The sequence below is a fragment of the Filicampus tigris genome, chromosome 3 (assembly GCF_054856515.1).
Source record: "Filicampus tigris isolate MCC_2025a chromosome 3, RoL_Ftig_1.0, whole genome shotgun sequence".
NCBI classification, from domain to species: Eukaryota; Metazoa; Chordata; class Actinopteri; order Syngnathiformes; family Syngnathidae; genus Filicampus; species Filicampus tigris.
The window spans coordinates 29,971,850-29,987,236 of record NC_141219.1 but is presented as its reverse complement, the minus strand read 5'-3'; the positions used below and the strand labels follow the sequence as shown (position 1 = coordinate 29,987,236).

Below are 15,387 nucleotides of genomic sequence, written 5' to 3'. Positions count from 1 at the left end.
CATATCAAAAGGATTAACCTCTCCGTGGCTGATTTATATGAGAATGAGGAAATACGGAAGTAAGCAGAGCTAAATAGCTTTATGCTGGGCCGAGCGCACACTGCTTCTTTGCTTAAAAAAAAAAAAAAAAAAGAACACTGCGTCTTTGCTTAGGACGGGCGAGTCATTAAACAGCAGTCAGGATACTTACAGAGACTGAAGTGGGAATGAGTAGACGTGCACATTTATTTGGATGAGGAATGACCCCAGTTTTTCGACCTACAACACGCCGTCCAATTTGGAACATAACAGCCGAAATGGCACGCTTCAATGCGGCCACACTCGGCTGTGTAGTCGGCCTTTCTGGAACTTTTTGTTCGCTGAACATTGGCGCTTGTTCGATGAGGGCTTACCTCACTCATCACTCAGGCAGAAAGTGGCGGCTGCAAGCAGTGTCGGACACCGCATGCGACTGCTTGGGAGGCATGCCCGCTACATGAAGACGCAGGCTCATGATCACCTCCACACGCTGGGCGGACAGTAAGGAGCTAATGTTGTTGTGTTTTTGTTTTAACGGCCTGAATCCAACGTCCAACCTTTAGCCGGGGAGGGAAGGGGCTGGGGGTATAAAGATCCAATCTGCCTGCCCTGCTGCTCGCTGCAAGCCACCGTCTCCCTTCGGGAGTTGGCACGAGTTTAGCGAAGCTAAATGTCCGGAATATAACCGGGGTTCCTGTGCACATTCATACTCTTGTCCGCTTCAGCTTGTGAAAGTGGAGGAGCAATCACCACGGTATTTTTGATTTTGTGGAGGTGATCATGATGAGATCATGTTTGATGTCAATAAATCCAAACTATTGTGCAGAACACTTTTATACTTTCACAGGTAGAAGTGGACAAGAGTAGTAATGTGCATTTGCATTTTGGTGGCGATCGGTTGCCGTTTTAGACAACAGAACTGACAAAGCGAGCAATATTACCACGCTTGTCTCCCTCCCGTGTCGTAGACCGCTGAGACAACAACGAAAACATAACATAAGCCACGCCCTAAAAGGGGGTGGAGCAATTTGTCATAACTCTAATCACAAAAGCAGACCTTAAATCATGACAAAGTCTTTTTTGGGGGGGGGGGGGGTCACTTTCTTACTGATGTCATTTTTACATGCGAACAAACAATGTTTGTAGCAGATATGCAGTTTGGATCCAGAACATAATAGACTGGACTAGAGTTAATTTTTTTCACGAGCAAAGAGGGACATCAGCTAGTAGGTAGCTGTTTGTTGAGTCTTGGTGGAGTCAGACATTGGTAAGATAGCTGTTTGGTGAGTCTTGGGGTGGATGTGGTCAAATTGTAATCAGGAGTAAAAGGTGAGAAGATGGGGGATGGAAGTGAAGTTAGTTGAATTCCAATATTGACAAGCTTGTTCATCTTGTTGGTGAAATCTGGGAGGGAGTCGTTTATAGACAATGGGTTTTGTGCAGTCAGGACTGAGTCGTCATTCAGGGCGATGAACAGTCCAGGGTTGAGTCCGGTGGCGGTGTTTGGCAGTGTGAAGACGGCTCCAAAGTTTGGAGAGAATCCAGCGGTGGATGTGGCCTGGAAGTTTGGTCCAATGAGAAAAAAATCAATCTGTTCTTGTCTGTTTTTGGTCTGTTTTTTTTTTTTTTTTTTTTTCAATGACGTTTTTCATGTTTTGCTCAGTGTTCTGTCTTGTCATGATTATTGTGTCCACCTGTGTGCCTTCCACTCTCTAGTGTTAGAAGTGTCTTGTCCTTGGGGGTTAAGATCAGGGGATGTCGTGGATATGATCTGGTGCATATGTGAAGCCCTTTGAGACTTTCCTGTGATTAATGGCTATATAAATAAATTTGACTTGACTTGACTTGTCCAGGTGTTTCTCATTGTCTCGTCAGTGTGCTTATATTTAAGTTGCTAGATTTTGTTCAGTCCTAGTCGGGTCATTGTCGTGATGTCGTCCTTGTTGTCATTGCTGTTGTTTTGAACTGAGTTACCTGTTGTCAAGCCAAGCCTTGTCATCGTGCCAAGCCAGGTCTCGCATACCAAGCCGAACCTCGTCACGACACCACACCATACCAGGCTAAGCCAAGCCTCGTCACCACGCCAAGCATCAATATCCGGTCAATTGTATTTCATTTCATTTCATTAAAATCTCCCTGAACTGTCCTCCCATATCACACTTTTGCATTTGGGTCATCCCCGTCTTGCATCATGCCAAATTGTGACAGAATGACCCGACCAACACCGGACCCAGCCAGAGGCGGGCATCAGTGGGCGTCACACCGCCAACCTGTAGGATACCCTACTCAGCCTGCCCGCCATCCCCAAACCCTTCGTGTTAGTACCCAGTTTTCCTCGTCGTCTGTTTCCCCCATTTTGCCCATTCACAGTATGTTTGATTATCCCACTATTCCATCCCCCCATGTTTTTTTTAAACTGCGATTTTGATTTAGAACCTGACCCAGACACCGATTTTTGTTTCCCGTCACCCAGTCAGCTTTTGTCACATTCTTTTTCTGATGAGTCCGCTCATCGAACCCTTACTTGGGCACTCGTTTGGCCATCTACCGTGGGCCTCCACGGGGTGGCCAGCGACGGCGCCCAGGTAAGGGTTCCACTCCTTTTTGTAAGCACAGCTCTCTTCTGCACGCTGAGTCACCTCGTTCTTCGCCATCTTCGTCACCTCATTCACCGCTATCTTCGTCACTTCGGCCACAGTCTGCTTCCGCAACTCATGACAAACCACCAGTTTTTGGCAATGCACCCAATCAAATACCGCTAGTCTCGGCCCCCCGTGTTTCTTGTTCTCCCCAACCTCTGTGGCGGCAGGCTGAGGTGCAGCAGTGTCAAATCCCCGTCCCGGCTCTTCGCTAGCGTCAAGTTCCTGATCCCGTGCCGGCTAATCGCCAGTGTCAAATCCTCGTGCCGGCTCCTCGCCAGCGTCAAGTTCCTCATCCCGTGCCAGCTCCTCACCAGCGTCAAGTCCCCATGCCAGCTCCTCGCCAGGTGCCCGTGCTGGCTCCTCGCCAGCGTCAAGTCCCCGTGCCGGCTCCTCACCAGCGTCAAGTCCCCGTGCCGGCTCCTCGCCAAGTCCCCATGCTGGCTCCTCGCCAGTGTCAAGTCCCTGTGCCGGCTCCTCGGCAGTTGCAAGTTCCCATGACCCGCGGCGGTCCCTCGGCAGCTGCAAGTGCCCGAGCCGGCTCCTCGGCAGCTGTAAGTCCCCGTGCCCGCGCCGGCCCCTCAGCAGATGCAGCCCCCCGCGCCGTCTACTCGGCAGATGCAGTCTCCTGGGCCAACTCCTCGGCAGATGCATCTGTCCTCCATTCCTGTCTTGGCGGCATGCACTCCGCGGCCGTCCTCCGTTCCTGTCGTTGCAGTGCATGTCCTGCGGCCAACCCTCGTTCCTGTCCCAACGGCGCACGTCGTGTGACCGCCCCTCTTTCCTGTCCCGACGGCGCACTTCTGTGGCCGCCCCTTGTTCCTGTCCTGGCGGCGCACGAACTGTGGCCTCTCCTCGTTCCTGTCCCAGTGGTCGCACGTCCTGTGGCCTCCCCCCTGTCAGGGTTTGATGTGGATTCTACAAACGCAAACCAGGATAAGAATTTGAAAACAGTTTTATTTACAGTAAAGGAATGCAGAACCGACAAAGTACAAATTAAGACGCTGGATGCAAACAACCAGGATGAACGAGAGAAACAGAAAGCGCTTGCAAAAGGCAAGATAGGAGATAAACGGAAATTGCTTGTTGTGTAAGAACAAGAAAACCCAAAACACGTATTATACAACTGAAAGTAACTCTAAGGAACAATATTATTACTTACACTAGACTAGGCAAAAACAAGGCAAGAGCAAACGGGCAAAACACTTCTTAACGTCTAGAAAATCACTTGGCAACAGGGTCATGAGCAAGGCGAAAGATCCGACAGCTTGCAGTATGCCTGGCAGTCCTTAAATAGCTCCCTGATTGAAAATGCAGCACAGGTGTGCCGCCAAGGACACACCCATCACTCCAGCAGGAGAAGGAGGCAAAAACAAAACAAATCATGACAGCAACCCCCCCCCCTCCCCCAACGGACGCCTCCTGGCAGACCACTTGGCTTGGATGGGTTGGACGAGTGGAAGTCACGGGGAAGGGACGGATCAAGGATCCAGGAGCGGGGAAGCCCACCTAGTCGACCAAATACTGGAACCCCCTGCCCCTGAGCCTGGAGTCCAGTCCTTCACCGTATACACCGGATCACCATCGACCAGTCGGGGTGGAGGAGGCGGGGCGGAGGGGGGAGCCAAAGCACTGGATGCCACAGGCTTGAGCAGAGACACGTGGAAGACCGGATGAACTTTCATGGAGGGTGGCAACCGAATTTTGACGGACACCGGGTTAACGATGGCACTCCACCTCGAACGGTCCCACGAAACGCGGCCCCAACTTGCGCGACGTACCGGCCAGATGTAGATCCCAGGTGGACAGCCACACCTTTTGTCCCACTCCATAAGACAGGGCCGGGCGTCGCCGACGGTCCGCAAGCCTCTGGTTGCGAGACACGGCGCGTGACAGGACGGCCCGGGTCTCCTTCCACACACGATGGGACCGCCGCAAATGTAGCTGAATGGAGGGAACCTCCACCAACTTATCCTGTGATGGGAATAGCGGGGTTTGGTACCCATAGGCTGACATAAAGGGAGACTGACCTGTAGCAAATGACACGAGGGTATTGTACGCATACTCCACCCAAGGGAGGTGGGCAGCCCAAGACGTGGGTCGGTGGTGGCAGACGCATCGTAGAGCCGCTTCGAGCTCCTGGTTCATCCGCTCCGTTTGGCCATTCGATTGCCAATGATAACCCGATGACAGGCTGGCTTTGGCTCCCAACGACCGGCAAAAGCGCTTACACACCCGGGATACAAATTGCGGGCCTCGGTCAGACACAATGTCCATTGGGATCCCATGGAGACGGAACACGTGCTGTACTAGCAGGTTTGCGGTTTCTAAGGAGGATGAGAGCTTGGGCAAGGCGACGAGGTGAGCTGACTTTGAGAATCGGTCAACAATGGTGAGAATTACGGAATTACCGTGAGAGGAAAGAAGGCCAGTGACGAAGTCCAGAGATATATGGGACCAAGGACGAGGAGGAACCGGCAATGGATGCAGCAACCCAGCAGGAGGCTGACGCGAAGTCTTCCCACAGGCACAGTTAGCGCAGGCTTTGACAAAGTCCTCTGTCTTTCCTCAGGTCCGGCCACCAAAATCTCTGCGAGATGAGATAGTGCGGGCAATGCCAGGATGTCAAGCTACTCTGGAGGCGTGCCCCATAGTAACACCTCTGGACCTAGGGGTGGGGGCAGAAATAGCCTCCCCGCAGGGCATCCAGCCGGAACAGCCGCTCCTTCCTGAGCCTCCTGGACCTTCTTCTCGACCTCCCATCTGAAGGCACCCACAATGCATTGGCCAGGCAGGATGCTTCCGCGGGGCCATGAATTCGGGAGAAGGCGTCGGGTTTCACGTTCTTGGATCCTTTGCGATAGGTTAAAGTGAAATTGTACCTGGTTAACAATAGAGCCCAGCGTGCTTAACGTGAGTTAAGTCTTTTGGCAGTGGGTATATAGGCAAGGTTCTTATGATTTGTGTACACGGTGAAAGGCTCTTCAGTCCTTGTCGTGTTGTTGTCGTTGCTGTTGTTTTAAACTGAGTTACCTGTTGTCAAGCCAAACCTCATCACCATGCCAAGCCGAACCTCATCACCATGCCAAGCAACAATATCCGGTCAATTTTATTTCATTTAATTTCATTTCCTTAAAATCTCATAAACTGTCCTCCTGCCTCATCCTCTCGCATTTGGGTCCTCCCCGTCTTGCATCATGCCGAATTGCGACAGTTCTGGAGAGGGGGGTGTAGGGGATTGAGTTTCACTGTGTGCTTGTTGGTCCTTCGGATTCAAGACAGAATCGTGTTTTATCTGTTGTTGCGGATAAACATGGCCTGTGTTTTGGGAATGTGATGCACACTTTGGATAATGTTGGCAGTTAGTAATTTGTTCCCCTGCTAATTAAGATAAATCCCATTACGTTGGAAAAGAAGATGAGCTTCCCAAAAAATTGTCAATAAAGTTCACTGAAAGAGAAGCACAGATGTTTCTCAGCCATCTTGACTGCGACATTATCCGGCTGAAGCGCTCATCCCCTTGCCGGACTGTAGGCAGAGGCTCACTCAGAAATACCTCTGCGTTTAGACAGAGCTGGGCATTGCCAAAGCACCATGGCGTTCCGTCCTGCATATTTAATTGACCACGTGGTCCCACTCAATCCCTCAATGGCGACGGCCAATCGGTGTCAAGAACGTAACATTCACGTCACAAGCGCACGCGCCGCATGAGCAGACACGCCGCCAAACAAAGAAAAGATATCAAACAAAAACAGACACACGCACGGCGTGGTGATCGGTGAAATAAAAACAATATGGAGACAATGTCATTGCGTCTGTGGCACCGCAAGGTACACAACACTGTCTTATTTTCTATTTTTTCCTTACTCGGACGCGTGTCAGTTGTGCGGCACCTGCGTGTCACGTGGTATGGGTTAAGTCCGTTCTCGACGTCGTTTGGCTGACTCGGACCAAATAGGACCACGTAGGTCAATTAAATATGCAGACGGGAAAAAGGCTATGCCCAGCTCTGCATTTAGAGATTGCAGTTTTTTGAAGAAGGTTAACAGTCTTGCTTCAGTATCTATGACTGTTTTTGCAACACATCAAATGCTGCTGTGTGAATTATAACCGACCTGACAGGTGAATGCTCAGCATCAATAATTCCAAAATATCAGAAACCATGTCATTTGCAAAACACAGAACCTTTGTGTGCGTTCTGGTACATAAACGTTTGACGCCGAATAAGGTATTGTTGTCTATCATCATGTGAGTATAGGCTTCTTTATACTCCCGCGGGCGACATCCGGGCGCACGTCATTACGGCAATGCCGTGCACATTTTTCCTTCATACTCACGCGCAACCCACACACGTTGTTTGAAAATGTGTTGCAGTTTTACTCCAAGTTGCAGAGTATCGCTACTGCTGATATTAGCTAGGACACCACAGGGTGGAATTTCTTCTGCCTTTTCTGGCCAATTCCGGTCTGCATTTTTACTGCAAAGCAACGAACAAAGTGACAATGACAACAATGGATGCCAGCAAGATCAAAGGGACCTAGATGATACATTTGATTGTATTGCAAAATCGATCAGGAAGTGGTGGCGATGGTGGTATGTGCGTGTATAAGCTTCTTTACACACACGTAAGTGACATAACACCCATGCCGCTGCCAACTAGTTTGCTTCGCAGCAGCAACAAGCTGTGTGGTGTGGATACTCTACTCCGTGGTGGCAAATGAATTACCCTGAAAGAACAGAGCCGGGGAAAACTGTACGTCATTGTAGAATGTGACATAACAGACCAATCATGAGCGAGAATGCGTCGTACGCTGAGCAACAATTTTTGACGTGTGCGCTGCATGTGTTGCAGACATGTTGCAGACCTGCTGTGCAGCACAACACGTCGGTCAGGTGATACAATGCGGCAGTTGTCGCCCGCACATACGTGGGAGTATAAAGAAGGCTTATAAAGGCAAACTGTCTGCCGCAGTGACGCGCAGACGTCGCCTGCAGGAGTACAAAGTAGCCTTAAGTCGCGTTCAATCGTGAAATACCCGGATGTTCTGAATTGTCAATACAGTATCGTGACCAGTTATCCAACTCCAGGAAATCATGTTTGACGAACAAGTTTCGAGCGGCGAGGACTCGACTTGACTTTTTCCCGCTTAAAAAATGTAATCCTGCAAAATAATCAATTTTATTAAATGTGCCTGTGATCTGATAAATCTTTTTTTCTGTAACTGTAACGCAATACATCCATCCATCCATCAATTATCTATACCGCTTAATAGTGTAATTTATTTCATGATCGTTTTTTCTATGAAGAACCCAGAAAGGATTATCAGATTTTTATCCATCCATTAGCCAATCTGCTTATCCTCACAAGGGTTGCGGGGAGTGCTGGAGCCTATTCCAGCAGTCTTCGGGAAGAAGGCGGGGGACACCCTTAATTGGTTTAGAGTGTCCAATTAACCTACCAAGCATGTTTTTGGAATGTGAGAGGAAACCGGAGTACCCGGAGGAAACCCACGCAAGCACGGGGAGAACATGCAAACTCCACGCAGGGAGGCCGGAGCCGGGATCGAACCCACGACCTCTGAACTGTGAGGCGGACGTGCTAACAGTCGAACACCGTGCCGCCCGTAAAGCAATACAGTTTAAAAAAAATTTGATCCTGAATACATAACGCTGCTATATTTATTACACGTTACTCTCAAAGTCTGGTAGTGATGACTAATGTCATTACGAATCCATCTGGAGAAGCCTCAGAGGCATGCCACGCCCCTACATATATATGCTTGGCTGTCGTGTCACTGAATGTGTATGATATGTGTCCTGCCTAAAACTCAAGTGTGCATCATGATGTGCCGCAGTAACCAATGTGTGCCGCCATCTTGCTTTGGCACGCATTAGGATGAGAAAAGAAAAAGTCGTGTGAGCGAACCAAATGGAATGCAGAATGCTGACATTGTTGAACCAAATGGTTTGGACGGTTTTGAGGAAAAAATAAAAAACGTTGCACCCCTAATGTATACTGTAATAACCGTCCCGTGGTAATGTTCTTGATATCATTTTTTAAAATATTGAAATTCAGATAAATTAAAATTACTTTCCATAGGCTGGCACATCTGACTACTGTCCCGTATAAAACTTGACTCCAATTAAACATTTTAGCATTCCAATAATGCTTAATCGTGCTTGTTTTCTTTTTTGCTAGTGTTCTGTCTTTACAGTAGTTGTGGTTATTTTTCTCTCTGTACTCTCTTTTCTGTTGCTCCCCTCTCAAACCTTGTTCTCACCAAATCCAATTTTCAATGAATAGCCATTATAATACAAACAACCCCAGTGGCATTATTCAAACAACTCCACCGTTGCACAGAAAAACTGTTCCGACATAAAAGGTACACAGATCCTCCTGTCTACATGACCTAGCAGCCGAACAGGAGAGAGAGAAAGAGAGAGAGAGATACAAAGACAGACATTTTCACCCCATGAGGGTAATTAAATTGTCACAGCAGCAACATTCACGTAAACATAAATTAGAAACATTAATAATATATTATAATCAGGGGTGCATATAAAAATTTTAGCGTGGTCCTCAAATGAGCACCAGAGGTTGTTGTTTGGGGCTCATTTTTGTCTCGACCCACCACCCACAACAACATAAGAGGGCATGAAATATGCTTGGGGCCCCCAGATGCAGACCCAGATAATTGAGTTTTGGGTATTTTCAGATTTTCTTTTCCGGGTTTTTTTCCACATTTTCCCCAGCCCCCATAAGGAACATTCAATTAATTTTCAATCAGCGTTTTTTGCTGAATTATTTGGGTTTGTAAAAAAAATATGTTGTATGGACCCCCGGAGATATCCTTGGCCCCCCAATAAAGAAATAAAAAAATCCTAGCTCCGACAGTGAATGGCAGATTATTAAAAGAATTACTGTTTAATAAAAAACATTGCATTCATATTTAAAACAATTTGTTACATGGGCCATTCGAAAAATGTATTTGCCACCTCTGACTTGCAGGGACCCTGTGATCACCTAGCTATCTTAGCACACTTCTCTAGGGCAGTAGTCCAATGCTCAATCTTTTTTTTTGCACCACAGGCAGCTTTTACGTAAGGAAGACACATTTTGATGGACCGTCAGAGACACGTCGCTGTGACAAGTGATAACTGTCTCGGCGGCGGCTCTCCCATGACACATTGGTCACTGTCACATGACGAATGTAGTCGTTTGCGCCTGAGTCTAGTCAAGCCAGCCGCCACAACAATGATTGTTCATAGGCTAAGCAATGCGCCGCGAGGGTCAACTTCAAAATAAAAGCACAGCAAGTAAGATCGTACATCAGTGGTCCCCAAACTACGGCGTGCGGGCCGGATTTGGCCCAACTTCACATCGAGACAACTACATGCGTAGTTTTATTCCACTATTTCGTTCCGATTGTTGAATGTTGGTGCTAAATTTCGATTCCTAGTTGTCTGGAATGAGCACAAACTAAATATGTGTGCGCATGGCGCGCAGCTCCTCCTGCCGCCGAAGCCGAACTGGCTGCTCCTCTTGGTTAGGCCCTCCGTTTACTCCATGTCGGCAAGCGCGGGCTGCCGCCGTGACTCTGTTCGCCAGGCCCTTTCCGCAGATCTCGCGAGCTGCGGCAGCTGCAGTGACTCTGCGGTGGCAGCGGTCGCCCTTCGCAGTGTCGGTGATTGAGCCAGGGGGGTTGCCTAGGCTGAACCTAGCCATAGAACTGGTGCGGCTCCGGACTCCAAGTCAGAATCGGCTAAGTATGTCTAATGCCAACATTGAGCCAACATTGAGCCAATAAGTTCAACTGGAACTAAAATAGTGAGTGAACAGACAAATGCACATATCCAGCTAATATTTAGTTAATAGAAAATACACAGCTGCAGCACATGCATAAATACATACATATACACGTACAGCATAGGTTTTATGTAGACTGCTTGGATTAGATACATTTTCCTTGCTTGCCCTTAAAATGCAGCGTTGTGTTTGTCATATATATTTGTTTCTTAAAGAAAAAATAACATTAGGTGAGCATTATTGTATTTTCTTGAGGTTCTCAAAAATAATATTAAAAAAAAGCCCGAATAAAAATTGTGGTTAAAAATAGCCCTTTGAGTAACTCATAGTAAAGTTCACAAACAGTAAAAAGTTCATGAAATCAAAGAACAGAGAAGTTCATACGATTTGTCCAAAAATAACTGCTCCTTATTTTGGTGAAGAATCGGAATCAAGAACCATTAGGAACCAGAATCGAATCAAAGAACCGGAACTGGAATCGTCCGAATTCAAATGATGTCCAAACCATCCATCCAATATCGATATTGCTTATCCTCACAAGGGTCGCGGGGCATGCTGGAGCCTATCCCAACTGTCTTCGGGCAGAAGGCAGGGGACACCCTGAATTGGCTGTATGTGGGAGGAAAACCGGAGTACCCACACGCACACAGGCGCGGGGAGGAAATGCAAACTTCACAGAGGAAGGCCAGGGCCGGATTTGAACTGACGACCTCTGCAATGTGAGGCAGACGTGCGAGTTGACCACTGTGCCGCCATGTCCAAACCTAGTAATTATTTATTTAATAAAAGTGTAATTTATTTCCTGATCGTTTTTTCTATGAAGAACCCAGAAATGATTATCAGATTTTTATCCATCCATTAGCCAATCTGCTTATCCTCACAAGGGTCGCGGGGTGTGCTGGAGCCTATCCCAGCTGTCTTCGGGCAGAAGGCAGGGGACACCCTGAATTGGCTGCCAGCCAATCGTTGGGCACACAGAGACAAACATCCGCACTCACAATCGCACCTAGGGGCAATTTAGAGAGTCCAATCAACTTACCAAGCATGTTTTTGGAATGTGGGAGGAAACCGGAGTACCCACACGCACGGGGAGAAAATGCAAACTTCACAGAGGAAGGCCGGGGCCAGATTCGAACAGACGACCTCTGCACTGTGAGGCAGACGTGCTAACCAGTTGACCACTGTGCCACCATGTCCAAACCTGATAATTATTTATTTAATCCATCCATCCATTATCTGTACCGCTTATCCTCACAAGGGTCGCGCGGCGTGCTGCAGCCTATCCCAGCTGTCTTTGGGCAGTAGGCGGGGGACACCCTGAATTGGTTGCCAGCCAATCGCAGGGCACACAGAGACAAACATCCACACTCACAATCACACCTAGGGGCAATTTAGAGTGTCTAATCTACCTACCATGCATGTTTTTGGAATGCGGGAGAAAACCGGAGTACCCACACGCACACAGGCACGGGGAGAAAATGCAACGACGAACCGACAACCTCTGCACTGTGAGGCAGACGTGCTAACCAGTTGACCACTGTGCCGCCTATCTGAATTTTCATTGATTTCATAAATAATTTAATTTTATTTCACATGTAGTTTTATTTATTTCCTGACTTTTTTTCTGTGATGATCCCAGAGTGGGTTACTGGTTATCTATTTCATAAATAGTGTTATTTATTTAATAGTGCTATTATTTATTTCTTGACTTTTTTTCTGTGAGGATCCCGGAAAGGGTTATTAATATTTGGTGTAGATTTCTAGAAAACAATAAATGTTTACGTGTAGGCACCCCTGCGATTGGCACACTTTTTCTGTTACAAACTGACCCCGGCCCCCCCATCAGAGAAGGGAAAAGTTATGTGGCCCTCACAAGAAAACGTTTGGGCAACCCTGCTGTACATGGATGCCTAACTTAGCATTTATTTTGAAGTTTGTTTTCCCCTGTTCTTATGGAATGCTTGTTGCACACAATTTTGAAGCCTCAGCACTAACAAGCTGCGGCTGGTGCTCAGTTTTCCAATTGTCCTCTTCTTCTTTACCACCCTGGGAGACTGGGAGATTTTTTGGGGGAAAATATGTTTTTTGTCTTTTTTTTCCATTACAAAACGATTCATTGCTGAGATGGACTGCAAACTTACTAACTCTAACCTAAGGCGCATTTGGAAAGTCATTCTAACGCCCGTGCACTACTCTGAGAGTGGGTGTGTTCTCGGCGGTTGAGTGCGCTCAGCTGTCATTAATTTCCAAACGCAGCCAGCAATGTGTCCCCAGTCGGAGTTCCGAGTGCCGTTTGTGATGCACTCTGAATAGCCAAATGAAACATTTGAGCAAGGCTCTAAGTTTCCGAGCGGTCGCAGTGAACCACTACGCGCTTGGTGATAATTTCCCGAACGTGCCCCTAATGTGCAAGTAACTGAAAGACTCACCCCGCCTCTCCCTGCCCTCACAAATAATAAATAAAGAAATAAAGAAATCAATAAATAGTTTTGTCTGTCAGAAACCAATAGGAATCTGGTAAATGAGAAAGAATGGAACTGAATTCAGTACTAATATATTTAATTATGTTTTAAGCTAAACACCATCACAGATCAGGCATCACAAGTTTTTAGATAAAATAAAGTTCTTAAAAGTGTATGTTAGTGTGTATTTGATAATTAGACCTGTGTGTTCACATTGCATCCCAGCTGCAAGGAGATCTGGTTCTCCCATGCTGATGTCACTGACCTGTGCTCCCAGACACTCACTTGACAGTGTCTTGAACCACTCTTCTGCCTCCAGTTCTATGGAAAACAACAGCCAAAATCAGAAAAACTAATTTTCTTAAAATATACCTTATATCATTCATTCCCATTCAGTGTCTTGTGGCACATGAGTGTGCTGCAAGCAACCATTTAGTGTGCCACGGGAAATTTCTATTTCATTTTAAATTAATTGAAATATTTTTGTACCCGATGGAAATTAACCTATTTATCCACCTTTTGGGACATTTAAGTTTGAGGGTCGGAGACAAACATGACAGGCAGGACAGAAGGAGAAAAAGAAAGTGGTTGGAAAAAGCAGATGCCCTGACCACACAATAAAATAGATTTGTGCTGTCAAGCGATTGACTTTTAATTGCAACATTTCCCATAATTGATCGCAATTAATCTCATTTTTTTTACTACAATTTTCTACAAAGCTTGTAACATATTTACTAATGTAAAATTTTGGAATTAATCTAGAGAAGAAAAAAAAAAGGATATTTCGATTCAAAGATGTACAACTAATATAGTTGAATTTGGCTTTGCAAAGTGCGGAAATTATTTTGGATTTCTCCAATGAACCGTTGAGCAACTTTTTAAAGTAAACTACGTAAAATTAAATTAAATTTGGCTGCAAAGTGAGCAGAGGTCAGCTGCAATATTTTTAGTGCCCGTGACAACAGTGCATCCGATCATAATTTGGTTGATGTAAAGGTAGCCACTGTTCAGTCTTTTATTGACAACAAAATACTACAAGTAAAAAAGCGATGATAAAAAAAGAGTGGTCCTGCGTCCTTTGTTTATTCCTCTACGTTGCGAGTGGTAAATGCAGGACAGTCCCTCGAAGGAAGCTGCCCAGCCACCCCATCCTGCCTCCCCTCCCTCCAGTGCACACACCACAACAATATGTGATTTTGCAGTCAAAACACTTTATTTATCCCAGAAGGGCACTTTAAAAAATATGAGCAGTGTCTTTATAATAGGACAGACAGAACATTAAAAACAAAGTTGGACACAAAATGCAGCGTCTATAAATATAATCAGAGCAATTAACGTTTGATATTAAGTGAATCTGGACGTGTGTGAGAGGCATGATCTTCAATTCACCACATTGACTGTATCAATGAATTTCCTTCCTTCATTCTCCAAAATGGGCTTAGCTAAGGATGGGTTAAAGCTTCCGTACATGTGTACACTTTTTCCTGTCAATATATTTTAGAGGGTCACGTACTTAACGCAGGACATTGCATATTTCCAGCCCTGTTTTGTGTGAGTACGCAGCGTCGATAAGTCCGGCCACTGTACACGTACGCACTTTTTCCGGTCAAGGTTTTTTTTTCAATAAGTTACACACTTTGCACAGGAAGCTGTGTACGCATTGTTCAGACCCCATGTTGTGCGTACGCAACAATGATAAGTGAGACCCTTGGTACTTTTTTGTACAGATCGCAGGAACAGTAGAACATTTTTTTTAACGTAGGCCTTGTTAATTGTAAGCACCAGAACATGTATTTCTTCAATAATTACCTGATTCACAAGTGAAAGTGCGTGAGGTATCGTCAGAAAATACAATGGCCACTGCTTGTCGCTTCGTATCCCGAGGCAGCCGCGTGACAGTCTTAACGTTGGTCATTTCTGTCACCTAGGCAACAAAAAGGGTAAATAAAACATTGATGAGTGAGAAAAATGGAAATAATAGTGTTTGAGATTTTTCTTTTTTTTCAGATTTTATCTCTGTTTGGTATTCGTGTGTTATTTTTCTGGTTGTCTATTATGACAAGTCTTTAGTTTGTATTGTTATTGAGTTGTTAAAAGTTTTTTGTTTTGGGTGTGAAAAGTGCCAAGCAATCAGGAATTTCACTTAAATCATAGACCTGCAATCAAGGTCTCACCTTTGTTTCCTTGTCATGTAGACGAAGATGATGGTGTGGCTATCGCAGGAGTGGTTGGTCACAATAGTGTGAAGTCTGCCGCCAGACTGCATAGTTACTTCACTTGACTCGATTGAGATATTTAACGTAGTTGTTGAGACTGGTAACGTTACTGATATCATGTTCGTTATTTTACTCCCTACCTTCGTTTGTCATTGATAATGTATTGTAATGGAAGGAAAGTTGATATAAAACACAATAAGACATGACTCAACCCTAAATCTACTGAAATGCATAAATAAGTTAAA

General features: G+C 46.1%; 1 protein-coding gene across 1 annotated transcript in view; it reads right to left on the bottom strand.

Moving 5' to 3' along the window:
- The window catches only part of dok4 (docking protein 4), a 48,453-nt gene that overhangs the window by 23,100 nt on the left and 9,966 nt on the right, over positions 1–15,387 (bottom strand). The window contains exons 3-4 of the mRNA XM_086026088.1: positions 14,736–14,850; positions 13,128–13,247 (exon numbers count right to left, since the gene is read on the bottom strand). Coding sequence (XP_085882214.1) covers positions 13,128–13,247; positions 14,736–14,850 — 235 coding nt within the window. The remainder of the gene's footprint in view (positions 1–13,127; positions 13,248–14,735; positions 14,851–15,387) is intronic.